At 48.7% G+C, this 12,260-nt stretch overlaps 1 protein-coding gene across 3 annotated transcripts in view; it reads right to left on the reverse strand.

Moving 5' to 3' along the window:
• The window catches only part of NLRC5 (NLR family CARD domain containing 5), an 84,448-nt gene that overhangs the window by 51,925 nt on the left and 20,263 nt on the right, over positions 1-12,260 (reverse strand). For 2 of the 3 annotated variants that reach the window (XM_044256092.1, XM_044256093.1), the window contains exons 2-4: positions 7,141-7,257; positions 3,928-4,234; positions 2,837-2,896 (exon numbers count right to left, since the gene is read on the reverse strand). In XM_044256092.1, the coding sequence (XP_044112027.1) occupies positions 2,837-2,896; positions 3,928-4,222 (355 nt within the window). In that variant the 5' untranslated portion in view covers positions 4,223-4,234; positions 7,141-7,257. The remainder of the gene's footprint in view (positions 1-2,836; positions 2,897-3,927; positions 4,235-7,140; positions 7,258-12,260) is intronic. The other variant, XM_044256094.1, reaches the window with a different exon arrangement.

Below are 12,260 nucleotides of genomic sequence, written 5' to 3' on the forward strand. Positions count from 1 at the left end.
TTGAAAAAAGAAGAACAAAGTTAGAAGACTCATACTTCCTGATTTCAAAACTTACTACAGAGCTACAGTAAGCAAAATAGGGTGGCAACTGGCATAAAGACAGATATATAGACCAATGGAATAGAATAGAGAGCCCAGAAAGAAATCTTCACATATATGGTCAAATAATTTTTGAGAAGGGTGTCAAAACAAATCCTTTTAATGTGGAATGGACCATCTTTTCAAAAAATGGTGCTGAGAAAAGTGGGTGTCCACACACAAAAGAATGAAGATGGGCCCTTTCTTAACATCACATACAAAAATTAACTCAAAATGGATCAAGAACCTAGATATAAGACCCCTAGCAATAAAACTCTTAGAAGAAAACATAGAGCAAAAACTTCACAATACTGGATTTGGTAATGATTTCTTGGATATGGCACCAAGGCCCAGGGAACACAAGAAAAAAACAAACAAAACAGGCTTGATGAAAGTGAAAAACATTTTGTGCATCAGAAGGCACTATCCACGGAATAAAAAGAGAACTTATAGAATGAGAGAGGTCTGCAAAACATAGATATGAAAAGGGATTAGTATCCAGAATATATAAAGAACCCCTAACCTCAACAACAGCAAAACGAACAAAGTGGTTTAAAAAAATGGACAGAGAACTTGAAGAGACACAGCTCCCAAGAAGGCATAAGATGGGCAATAATCACATGAAAGACACTCAGCACCACTAATCATTAGGGAAATGCAAATCAAAATTACAATGAGATCAATACCACGTCACACCCATCACAATAGCTACTATATTTTTAAAAATCAGAAAACAAGGACTGGCGAGGATGTAGAGTAATCACAACCCGTGTGCGCTGCTGGTGGGAAGGCAAAATGGCGCTAAGGATGGAAAACAGTAAGGAAGTGCCTCAAAAAATTTAAAAATAGAACTGCCATATGACCCTGGATTTTGAGATATACTCAAAAAGAACTGAAAGCAGGATTTTGAAGAAATATTTGTTCACCCATGTTCACAGCAGCATTATTCACAAGAGCTAAACTGTGGAAGCAACCCAAGAGTTTAGCAGTGGATGGATGGATAAGCCAAGGGTGGTGTACACAGACAATGGAATGTTCATCAGCCTCACAAAGGAAGGAAATCCTGACACCGGCTACAACACGGACGAGGGACAAGATGTTGAGTGAAATGAGCCGGTCACAAGATGGTTCCACTTATAAAAGCTACTGAGAGTGGTCAAATCATAAAGACAGAAAGTAAAATGGTGGTTCCCCAGGGCGGGGGGAGAGGAGACTGGGGAGCTATGGTTCCGTGGGAAGAGAGTTTCAGTTTTCCAAGATGAAAAGGGTTCTGGAGATAGATGGTGGTGATGGTCACACAAGAGTGAATTTAATACCACCGAACTGTGCACTTAAGAATGGTTAAGTGGGGGGCGCCTGGGTGGCTCAGTGGGTTAAGCCGCTGCCTTCGGCTCAGGTCATGATCCCAGCGTCCTGGGATCAAGTCCCACATCGGGCTCCTTGCTCGGCAGGGAGCCTGCTTCTCCCTCTGCCTCTGCCTGCCATTCTGTCTGCCTGTGCTCGCTCTCTCCCCCTCCCCCCGCTCTGATAAATAAATAAAATCTTTAAAAAAAAAAAAAAAAAGAATGGTTAAGGGGCAGAGCGCCTGGGTGGTTCAGTGGGTTAAAGCCTCTGCCTTTGGCTCAGGTCATGATCCCAGGGTTCTGGGATGGAGCCCCGCATCTGCATCAGGCTCTCTGCTCAGCAGGGAGCCTGCTTCCTCCTCTCTCTCTGCCTGCCTCTCTGCCTACTTGTGATCTCTGTCAAATAAATAAATAAAATCTTAAAAAAAAAAATGAATGGTTAAGGGGCGCCTGGGTGGCTCAGTGGGTGAAAGCCTCTGCCTTCAGCTCAGGTCATGATCTCAGGGTCCTGGGATCCAGCCCCACACCAGGCTCTCTGCTCAGCGGGGAGCCTGCTTCCTCCTCTCTCTCTGCCTGCCTCTCTGCCTGTGATCTCTCTCTCTCCGTCAAATAAATAATTAAAATCTTTGAAAAAATACATTAAAAAAATTGGTTAACATAGGGGTGCCTGGGTGGCTCAGTCGGTTAAGCATCTGCCCTCAGCTCAGGTCATGATCTCGGCGTCCTGGGATGGAGCCCGAGGTCAGGCTCTCTGCTCACTGAGGAATTTGCTTCTCCCTCTCCCTCTGCCCCTCCCTACTGCTTGAGCTCGCTCTCTTTTTCAAATACATAAAATCTTTAAAAATGGATATGTATATTTTGCCACTATAAAAAAATAAGAAGTTGGCCAATGAATCCCGAGGTGGTCACCATTTGATCACTGACCTCTCTGTGTTCTACCCGAAAAATCAGTCCAAGGTTGCCAGGGTGTGGACAGTGGTCTGTGGGTTAGTATCGTGGCCGAGGGCATCTCAGTGATGTGGGGCCTGAGTCTGTGGGTTTGGAGGATGAGGCCTGAGGCTAGGGCACAAGGTGAGAACACGCCTCCCCTAGTGAGAGTGGCTGGGATCTTGGCACTGCCCAAGGGCTGACTCCTTCCTGCTCACTCAGGACATTCTAGCTTAGACCTCTGGGAACAGGTATCAGGACAGGCCAAAGCCTTCAGGGCTGCAAAGGGAGAGATGGGGGGAGGCGGGGGGTGGGCATCTAGGATCCATGTTGGCAGGGAGGGGATATGTGCAGATGTGTTGCAGAATGAGGAGGCTGGTTTAAGGGAAATGACTGTGCCCAGCCACCGTCGTCTGCCCCTTCAGGGCGCGAGGTGGGGCCTCAGTGTCTTCACTGCCCCCCTCCTACTCCGCACCCTCGGGCCTCACCGTGCTGGAGCTGAGAGGCAGGCTGGCTTTCTTCACCAGCCTCCAGCTGGCTGGGAAACGCTGAAAGAGAGGGGGAATGGAAGACGCTGTGGGGATGTGGGGGGATGCTCCGGGACCAGCTTTGGGACCGGCTGTGGCCCGGTGTCTGGCTCAGGGCTCATCTGTCAGGGCGGGTCCCCAGCAGGAGAGAAGTGAGGTCGATACTCGGCCCGACCAGGGAAGGCAAGCTGTGGGTAGAAATGTGTGCATACATGCAGGTCTGTACACGGACAAGTACATGTGGGCATGTCTAAATGTGCACATGTGTTTAGGCATGTGCACGTGTGCACTAGTGCACACATGTGTGTGTGATTATACACACATGCATGCACTGTGAACCCCCTGCATTCCCTACACTCTGCCTCGTGCTAGAGCCCCCAAGTGGGTTCTCACTTCCTCGCCAGGAACACCGCTGCCCCTCAGTGCTGTTTCCCCACGATGCTGTGTAAGTTGAAGTTGCCAAGAAACATGCCCAGAACCAAACAAGGGTGCCCGTCAGCAGGGGGCAGAGGGCTCTGCCCATGGCTGCTCCTGACCACGTTAAGAATGATGGGCCAGGGGCACCTGGGTGGCTCAGTGGGTTAAAGCCTCTGCTTTCGGCTCAGGTCATGATCCCAGGGTTCTGGGATTGAGCCCCGCATCGGGCTCTCTGCTCAGCAGGGAGCCTGCTTCCCTCTCTCAGCCTGCCGCTGTACCTACTTATGATCTCTGTCTGTCAAATAAAAAAATAGAATATCTTAAAAAAAAAATAGAATGATGGGCCATCTGGAATTTCTTGGCTGGAATGGGATACCGGGCCTTTCTGTCCTTGTATCCAGCCTTTCTGGGCACCTAGGATGAGGCAAGGTGGAAGAAGGGGCCTTCTGGGTCTCCAGCCGATTTGGTGAAACTTGGGAGTTTACTCGAGAAGTGCTCAGAAACACAGAATTTTGCTCCTGTCTTGACCACGTCACCCCCGTGTGACTCAGGCAGATCCTGGCCCTCTCGGGCCTCCCAGGCTCCCTGTGACAGGGGCCAGCCGGCTGCTCGGCGCCCCTCCCGCCTGCCCTTACCGACTCCGTGGCCCCAGGTACTGAGCAGGGGCACCTCGAGGTCCAGCGGCACGTCTAGCTCCATGCACACGCAGTGGATGAACGCCTGCCACGTGGCCCGGCCTTGAGCGTGCAGTCTTCTCAGCTGCAGGATGACCCCCTGTGTGGCATCCTGGGCCTTGTCCCCGGAGCACAGGTCCATCTTGGGGAGGAAGAACTTCACCTTGGCATTCAGCCATTCTGAGTCTTTGCTGAGCAGCCTCACAAGCCAGTTCCACAGGTGCTCGGTGCCCAGCTGGAGGCTGTCGGGGTCCATGAGGAGCCGGCCCTGCAGGGACAGGGGAGAGGTGAGCTGGGGGGCAGGCGAACAGGGGGACAAGTCAGCTGGTAGGAAGCCAAAGGCATAGTCAAGAACCACGTCTCACATCTGGGGGGGCCGTGAGCAGGCAGACAAGTGGCTTCTTGGTGGAATCTCCTTGCTTGTGCCCAGGGATTGGTCCCAGAGAACAGCCCGCTTCTTTGGTACTCCTTACCCCCTGCTTATCTGTACCTGTGTCCTGGCTCTGGAAGGGTCCAGTCCATCCCCTGTGGATAGTTTCCTGAGAAGGCTTTATTTGTCCCCGTTTCCATGGACCTATTTGTGCTGCTCTCTGAGCTCAGCTCATGGCAGAGACAACTCATGGTCCCCGCACGCCTAATCTGTTCTTCCTTAGCGTTAGAACTCCTGAATATTTCCCGCTCGTCTGGAATAAGCTCTATTTCCCAGCCTCCCTTGCAGTTAAAATAGGCCATCTTATTAAGTTTTGGCCACTGGGATAGAGGTAGAAGTGTTGTATATCCTTCTTTGCTTCCTCCTTTTAGTTGGGATGTCAAAGTGATGGCTGCACCTTGGGCAGCCACGGAGGACCATGAGGTGGAAGCCAGTTCCTCCAGTGGTGGAGGGTAAGGTGGAGGGTAAGGCTGAACTTCTCTGACATGACAAGGAGATACACTTCTTTTTAAAGCACTATTGTTTAAGGCTTTTTGCTATTTACACTGAAACTGAGTGCTAGCTAATACAAACCATCTCCTTCTCTCTCAGCAGATCTTCCCCTTCTAAACTGGCACTCATACAAGCTGTTGGTAGGGGTACCAATATACATCAAGGGGCACTTACATAGCAAAGCTTAAAAATTTTTTTTTAAATGATGTGGGAATTCTGTTTCTAGCACTCTAGCCTTAGGAAATAATTATGGGTGCCTGGGTGGCTCAGTGGGTTAAAGCCTCTGCCTTCGTCTCAGGTCATGATCTCAGGGTCCTGGGATCGAGTCCCGCATCGGGCTCTCTGCTCAGCTGGGAGCCTGCTTCCTCCTCTCTCTCTGCCTGCCTCTCTGCCTACTTGTGATCTGTCTGTCAAATAAATAAATAAAAATCTTAAAAAAAAAAAGGAAATAATTATGGGTGTACATAAAAATTTTAATTACAAAATTGTTTCACTGCAAGGTTACTTATAATAGATAAAAACTGGAAACAACTTAAATGTCCAAAACCTGGGGATTTAACTAACTGGTGGTCCCTCATAAGGTGGAAAATGCTGTCACATCTCCAAATCTACTTTCTGGTACGATTTCCTTAAGAACAGTAGCGAACACTTAGAAAGCACAGACTGTGGGTGAGGCGCGGTTCTAAGTGCTTTATGTGTCTCATATAATCCTCATGACTGCAGAGACCCCACTTCCAAATTCAAAAAGAGTGGGAGGCTCATGCAGGAAGAGCAGCCTTACCAACTCTCAGAGGCTGGGGTGCAGGACTCTATGCCCCGGGGTTCAGACTGCATCTGTTCCCCTTGACTCCCAGCAAGGGCATGTGTCCCCAGCTCCCTCTGGCCATCCCTTGGCACCCAGATTGGTAGCAATAGCTCCTCACTCGGCCACAGAGCTTTAGAATTCATGAAGCATGCTCACATCCATGCGGTAGGCAGGGATCACCATCCCCACTGAACAGATGGGAAGACGAAGGCCAAGGATGTACCCAAGGTCATCATGCAGGTCCATGGCAGAGCCAGGCTCAGAACTGAGATTTGCTGCCTGTAGGGTCAATAAATTTCAGAAGCCTTGGAGCCCTAGACGGCAGCAGCCAAGGACTAAGTCCTTGGACTTGGTGTGATCTTGGTCAGAGGGTGCGGTTATGGCCGAGGACACAGCTTCTTTTCTGGGCTATGGTGTTCCAAGTCCACGATGCCCATAAAGAAATCAGCTAGGACAGCCAGGTGTCAGGTGGAAGTGAAGAGTGTCTAGGTGGTATAATTCTGGGGGAATCCTTTACCCCCAAATGTGTCCACCCTGCCCGTATGACACAATGCCTTTGCTTCTGCCATGAAGCCTCAGTCCCCTTGGGGTAAAGCATCATGCCCTTTCAGGAAAACCACCCTCGAGAAAAAAAAGCCTATTACATTATTATCGGTCAGTGAGGCTTCTATGGCAAAGAGCCTTGGAGACAGAGGACTACAGTAGAAAGATCCTCAGCGCCAGAGTAGGAAGACTAGTGTTCTGACCCAGCTCTGTACCTGTAATTCTCTGTGGTAGGTATTAGGATTGGTCACATATATTCTCCTTCTCCTCCTCCTCCTAGACCCATGGTTGGACGGCACCCCCTGCCCCCTTGAAGTCAGCCATGGCCACGAAACTTGCTTTGGTCAATGAAATATGCTAAAGAATGACTCGTGTCATGTCTGCGGAAGATTTCCAACATGCAATTCGCGAAGTTCTTTCTTTTCCTCTACCCTGGGGACCAGCACTATTCCAGATCTTGGCTACTCCTTTTGCCTGCGCCCAGCAAGGGGATAATGTGGAAGAGAGGTCCTAATTGGTTGACAAGAGTCAAGAAGCCGGAGCAGAAATAAGCTCTTATTGTCCTAAGCTACCAGGACATTGGTGGGTATTATGGGACCATAAACTAGCCTATCCTAGCTGATTCACTTATGGTCTGGCCTTGAGCAAGTCTATTGTCGAGCTGGGCTTTAGTCACACCATCTATAAAATGGGTAGATTAGATTCTGTCTCAACGCCCTCCCTGATCTTCTGTGTCTGATGACCTTTACTCTCAAGCTGAATGGTGGCTAAGGCGAGGTTTGTTGTATGAGGGGCAGCCCACGGAGCTAAATCTGCATAGGGAGCAGTCTTGGTAGGGACTAGGAAGGGAGTGAGGGAGTGGATGGGAGGGAAAGGGAGGAGGTAAAGGGTCGAGGTCACCTACTTGGCCTCCTGGTTCATCATAGATGTTCTAGGGTGTCCGCAAAGACGGTCTCATGAGTTCCTGAGCCAAGTCCTATGCTCTGAGCTGGATTTGCACGTTGCTTCTTTGGGTAGGGTCCTAAAGAGAGGAGACAGGGCACTTTCCTCAGTATTCCAAATCCCAAATCCTCTGGAGACACCTTGGAGTCATTCGACCCATAAGAGGCCTCTACCCTCGAGCACATCTAATCCTTCCCCACCACATCTCCTTTTGTCCCTGGACTGTGCACAGCCCAACCCTCGCTGGTGTCACCTCCTGCCACATGTGGCCCCAAGGGGGCCCTTCTTCCTCCTCCAACTCGGACATTTGCCTTCCCATGACTTGTGGCATCAGAGTAGGCCCTTGGAATCCAGCAGACTTTCGACAGCTAATTCATCTGGATGAAAACAGAGTAATCCTCACCACCAATGCCAACTTCCTTTCCCAGTAAACTCCACACAGGGTAAGATTTGCAATCTTGTTTCTTACTACATCTGAAGAATTTTTGAGGCAGTTGAGAATAAACATTCTTCTTTTTTTTTTTTAAGATTTTATTTATTTGAGAGAGAGACAGAGAGCGTGAGAGAGAGTGAGCATGAGCGGGGGGGTGGGGGAGGGCAGAGGGAGAGGAAGAAGCAGGCTCCCCGCTGAGCAGGGAGCCCACGCTGGACTTGATCCCCGAGATCCTGACCTGAGCAGAAGGCAGATGCTCAACCAATTGAGCCCCCTCAGGTGCCCCAAGAATAAACATTCTTCTTTATGAGAAAACCCAGAGGCACTGATCACTGCCTCACCAAGAGCACAATGAAATGACAACCTGGCTCACGGGCCTGAGAGAGATGTTGTCTAACAATACAGAATGGACGAGAAGAACGGTGTCTGGAAAGTAGAGGGAAGGCAGGCAGGCAGAAGAGCAGGTGTGCACGGCCTGGGTATCTACAAAGGGAAGGAGGGAACCACGAAGTTCCAGCGCTTTAGATAAATCCACATAAATACTGAGCCTTCTAAACACGAGAGAGGTTAACCACTGTAGTTTTGGGGTTTGTTTTAAAGATTTTATTTATTTGACAGAGAGATCACAAGTAGGCAGAGAGGCAGGAAGAGAGAGAGGGGGAAGCAGGCTCCCTGCTGAGCAGAGAGCCCGATGTGGGGCTTGATTCCAGGACCTTGAGATCATGAACTGAGCCGAAGGCAGAGGCTTAACCCACTGAACCACCCACGTGCCCCTTAACCACTGTTGTTAGAAAAAAGACAAGACAGGTTTGTGTCCCCCCCACGCCCCCTCCCATTTGGGTGTTGAAGCCTGCATCACCAGTGTGACTATATTTGGAGGTGGGGTCTTTGGCCCCCCGGGGCCAGGAGGATGGAGCCCTCGGGAGGGCTCAGGGAGCTTACAAGATAGAGGCAGGGAAGAGCCTGCTTCCTCTCTGGCCCCCGCCTCACCACCATACACGGAGAGGGTGGCCATCTACCAAGAAAGAAAGCCCTTGCTGGACACCAGATCTGTGGGGTCCCTGAGCTTGGGGCTTCCCAGTCTCCAGAACTTCGAGGAGCAAATGCGTGTCATGTAAGCCACTCAGCCTGGAGTGATTCTGTTACGGCAGCCCAAAATGACTAGGATGAACCTCCCTGTGACCGCAGAAAGTAGAAGAAGAAAACCCCCTCTGAGTTAACATGTGGATTCAAGGCGGTGCCGCTTACACTATAGCAGGATACTCTGTTGGACGTGATCCAATTATAACAACAGTTATATTTAGACAGAAAAGGGCAGATATGACAAGTGTTTATATACCTCAAATATTTCATAACAATTTAAGTTTGAATGAGAAAGGGAAGACAATTCTAGCCGGCACTATTTGTTGGGAGAGGCAGGCAGTAGTAGAGTGGCTTTCAAACATCACAGGGCATCTTATTAAAGCACATATCAGTAAAACTGTTAAAAATTGAAAAAAATGGCCAAAGGAACAGAATCAAAGTAGCTTCACATGCACCTAACACACACCCATTAATCAACGGTATTAAGACAAGACATATGGAAAAACACATTGTATTAACGCACATGGTAATACAAGTGTTTTATTTTTATTTATTTTTTTTAAAAGATTTTATTTATTTATTTGACAGAGCGAGATCACAAGTAAGCAGAGAGGCAGGCAGAGAGAGAGGAGGAAGCAGGCTCCCTGCCGAGCAGAGAGCCCGACACGGGACTCGATCCCAGGACCCTGAGATCATGACCTGAGCCGAAGGCAGCGGCCTAACCCACTGAGCCACCCAGGCGCCCCAATACAAGGGTTTTAAATGTAAGGAATTACTGTTTAATTGAGGAACAGAATGAAAATGTTCTGTCTGGGAAGCAGGAGGCATCTCACACTCCCACTGAAGGGCCATAATGTAGGAAAAGACAATACAAGTGTTGGTTGTGGATGAGGAGGAATGGGAACTTCATATCCTGCTGTGGGGGGGGACAGAAAACAGAGCAGCCCCCTCGGAAAACAGTGTGGCAGGTCCTTAAAATGCTATCCACAGAGCGACTGCAGAACCCAACCATTCTACCCTCAGATTTCTCTCCAAGAGCAACGAAAACGGACATTCACGCAAAAGTCTGTACACGAATGTTCATTATTCACAACAGCCCAACAGTGAAAGCAGTGCAAATGTCCAGAAGCTCATGGATGGAGAAGTAAAATCCAGTCTATCTCTACAGTGGGATATTATTCAGCCATAAAAAGGAGCAAAGTACAGATACTAGAGCAAGGACGAACCATAAAAATGTTAGGCCAAGCAAAAAAGCTCCCAAGTATATCACTGAGTAAATGTTTGTGTGTGTGTGTGTGTGTGTGTGTGTGTGTCCATGTGTGTCTGTTTTTGCATACACAGAGACCAACTCTAAGGCTACACAACAGACCAGGGATAGGACATTGCCCGGGGAGGGGGGGATGGGGTACCCAGACAAAGAAGAATCCTCTACGCTGTACTCTTTCGGACCAGTTTTACATGCAAACATTTTAATAGGCAAATTTTTATTAGAAAAAAAACACATAGGGGTGCCTGGGTGGCTCAGTGGGTTAAGCCTCTGCCTTCAGCTCAGGTCATGATCTCAGGGTCCTGGGATCGAGCCCCGCATCGGGTTCTCTGCTCGGCAGGGAGCCTGCTTCCTCCTCCTTCTCTCTCTGCCTGCCTCTCTGCCTGCTTGTGATCTCTGTCTGTCAAATAAATAAATCTTTAAAAACAAAAACAAAAACATAAAGACATTCACATTAAAAACCAGAATTCAAATCAAGAAGTAATTCATACCTATTAAGGACATATTTTATTCTACGTTTTAGTTGGACGTTGGTGTGTGTGTTATGGGGACAAAATGACATTTGCACTGGAAAAGGAGCCAAAGGAGGTGAACAGACAGCATAAAGAATACGGGCTAGACGGGCCAGGGCCTCTTGGCCTCCACGACTTCAGCTCTCACAACTCTAACACTCAGATGCTCTGTGAGCATCTTATTTTATTTGTTTATTTATTTATTTATTTTAAAAGATTTTATTTATTTGACAGAGAGAGATCACAAGTAGGCAGAAAGGCAGGCAGAGAGAGAGGGGGAAGCAGGCTCTCCGCTGAGCAGAGAGTCCGATGTGAGGCTTGTACCCAGGATCCTGGGACCATGACCTAAGCCAAAGGCAGAGGCTTTAACCCACTGAGCCACCCAGGTGCCCCATCCCTGTATGCATTTTAAAGTGTCAAAGTCCCAAACGGCAATTCCGACCTTCCTCTTCCCGCATGAACTGCCTGCTTCCACCACCCTTCCCACGTCCCTGAAGGTTGGCCTCCTGCTTCCTGGAGCTCCGGCCAAGGAGGACTAACTTTTCCCGTATGTGCTGCAGACTCTCACTTCCTCCGCGGCTGCTGCCTGAACGCGGTTGCCACCATTTCTCACTGGGTCCTTTGGACCAGGAGACCTGGTACCTCTTCTGCCGGCCCCAACATCCTCCACGGAGGCTCAGAGTGTCCTGGTCAGGCTGTGGCCCACGGCAGGTGCCTCCATCACACAGAGCACCCTCCCGCACCCCAAGTGAGAGCCAGAGTCCTTTCTAATGCTACCTGATTGTTTGAACAGTTTAAAAAAAAAAAAAAAAAGAAAACTTTATTTTAGTAAGCGTTTATTAGTAAGTTTATTTATTTGAGAGAGACATATAGACAGAGACAAAGATAGCAAAAGAGAGCACAAGTGGGGAGGAGAGGGAGAAGTAGGCTTCCCACTGAGCAGGGAGCCGGACATGGGGCTCGATCCCAGCACCCTGGGATCATGACCTGAGCGGAAGGCGGATGCTTAATGGACTGAGCCACCCAGGCACCCCCAAACATGACCACTTTAAAATTTCATTTGTTGCTTTTTTTTTTTTTTTAAGATTTTATTTATTTATTTCACAGAGAGAGAGAGAGAGATCACAGGTAGGCAGAGAGGCAGGCAGAGAGAGCGGGGGAGGCAGGCTCCCCACTGAGCAGGGAGCCCGATGCAGGGCTCCATCCCAGGACCCTGAGATCATGACCTGAGCCAAAGGCAGAGGCTTTAACCCACTGAGCCATCCAGGCGCCCCTCCCCTTTTTTAATAAAGACTTTATTTGTTGCCTTTTTTTTTAAATAATTAACTTTTGGCACCTTATGTTTGGTGCTTTATGTTCACAGTTGAGAAAACTGTTCATTTTGTCAAGAATGCTCAAACGTGAGGGGCGCCTGGGTGGCTCAGTCGGTTGAGTGTCCTTCTCTTGGTTTTGGCTCAGGTCATGATCTCGGGGTCAGGGGATCTGCTGAGATTTTCTCTCTTGGCCCCTTCCCCAGTGTGCATGCACACATGCTCTCTCTCTCTCCTCTCGCTCTCAAAAAAAAAAAAAAAAATGTTCGAACAGTAGAGCACACAGTTGCATATGATCTTTTCCTGAACTTAGAAATCTCATCTCTTCCCATTTAATTTAGTTTATTTTGCTTTGGTTTTTTTTTCTCCTTATTAGATTGGCCAGCAGCTGCTGTCTCTCATGTTTAAAGAGACAAAACAAAACTTTCATTTCCATTTATCAGTTCTGTGGAAATTTCTCTTTTTTAGTTTTATAAT

The sequence above is a fragment of the Neovison vison genome, chromosome 7 (assembly GCF_020171115.1).
Source record: "Neovison vison isolate M4711 chromosome 7, ASM_NN_V1, whole genome shotgun sequence".
Lineage (NCBI taxonomy): Eukaryota > Metazoa > Chordata > Mammalia > Carnivora > Mustelidae > Neogale > Neogale vison.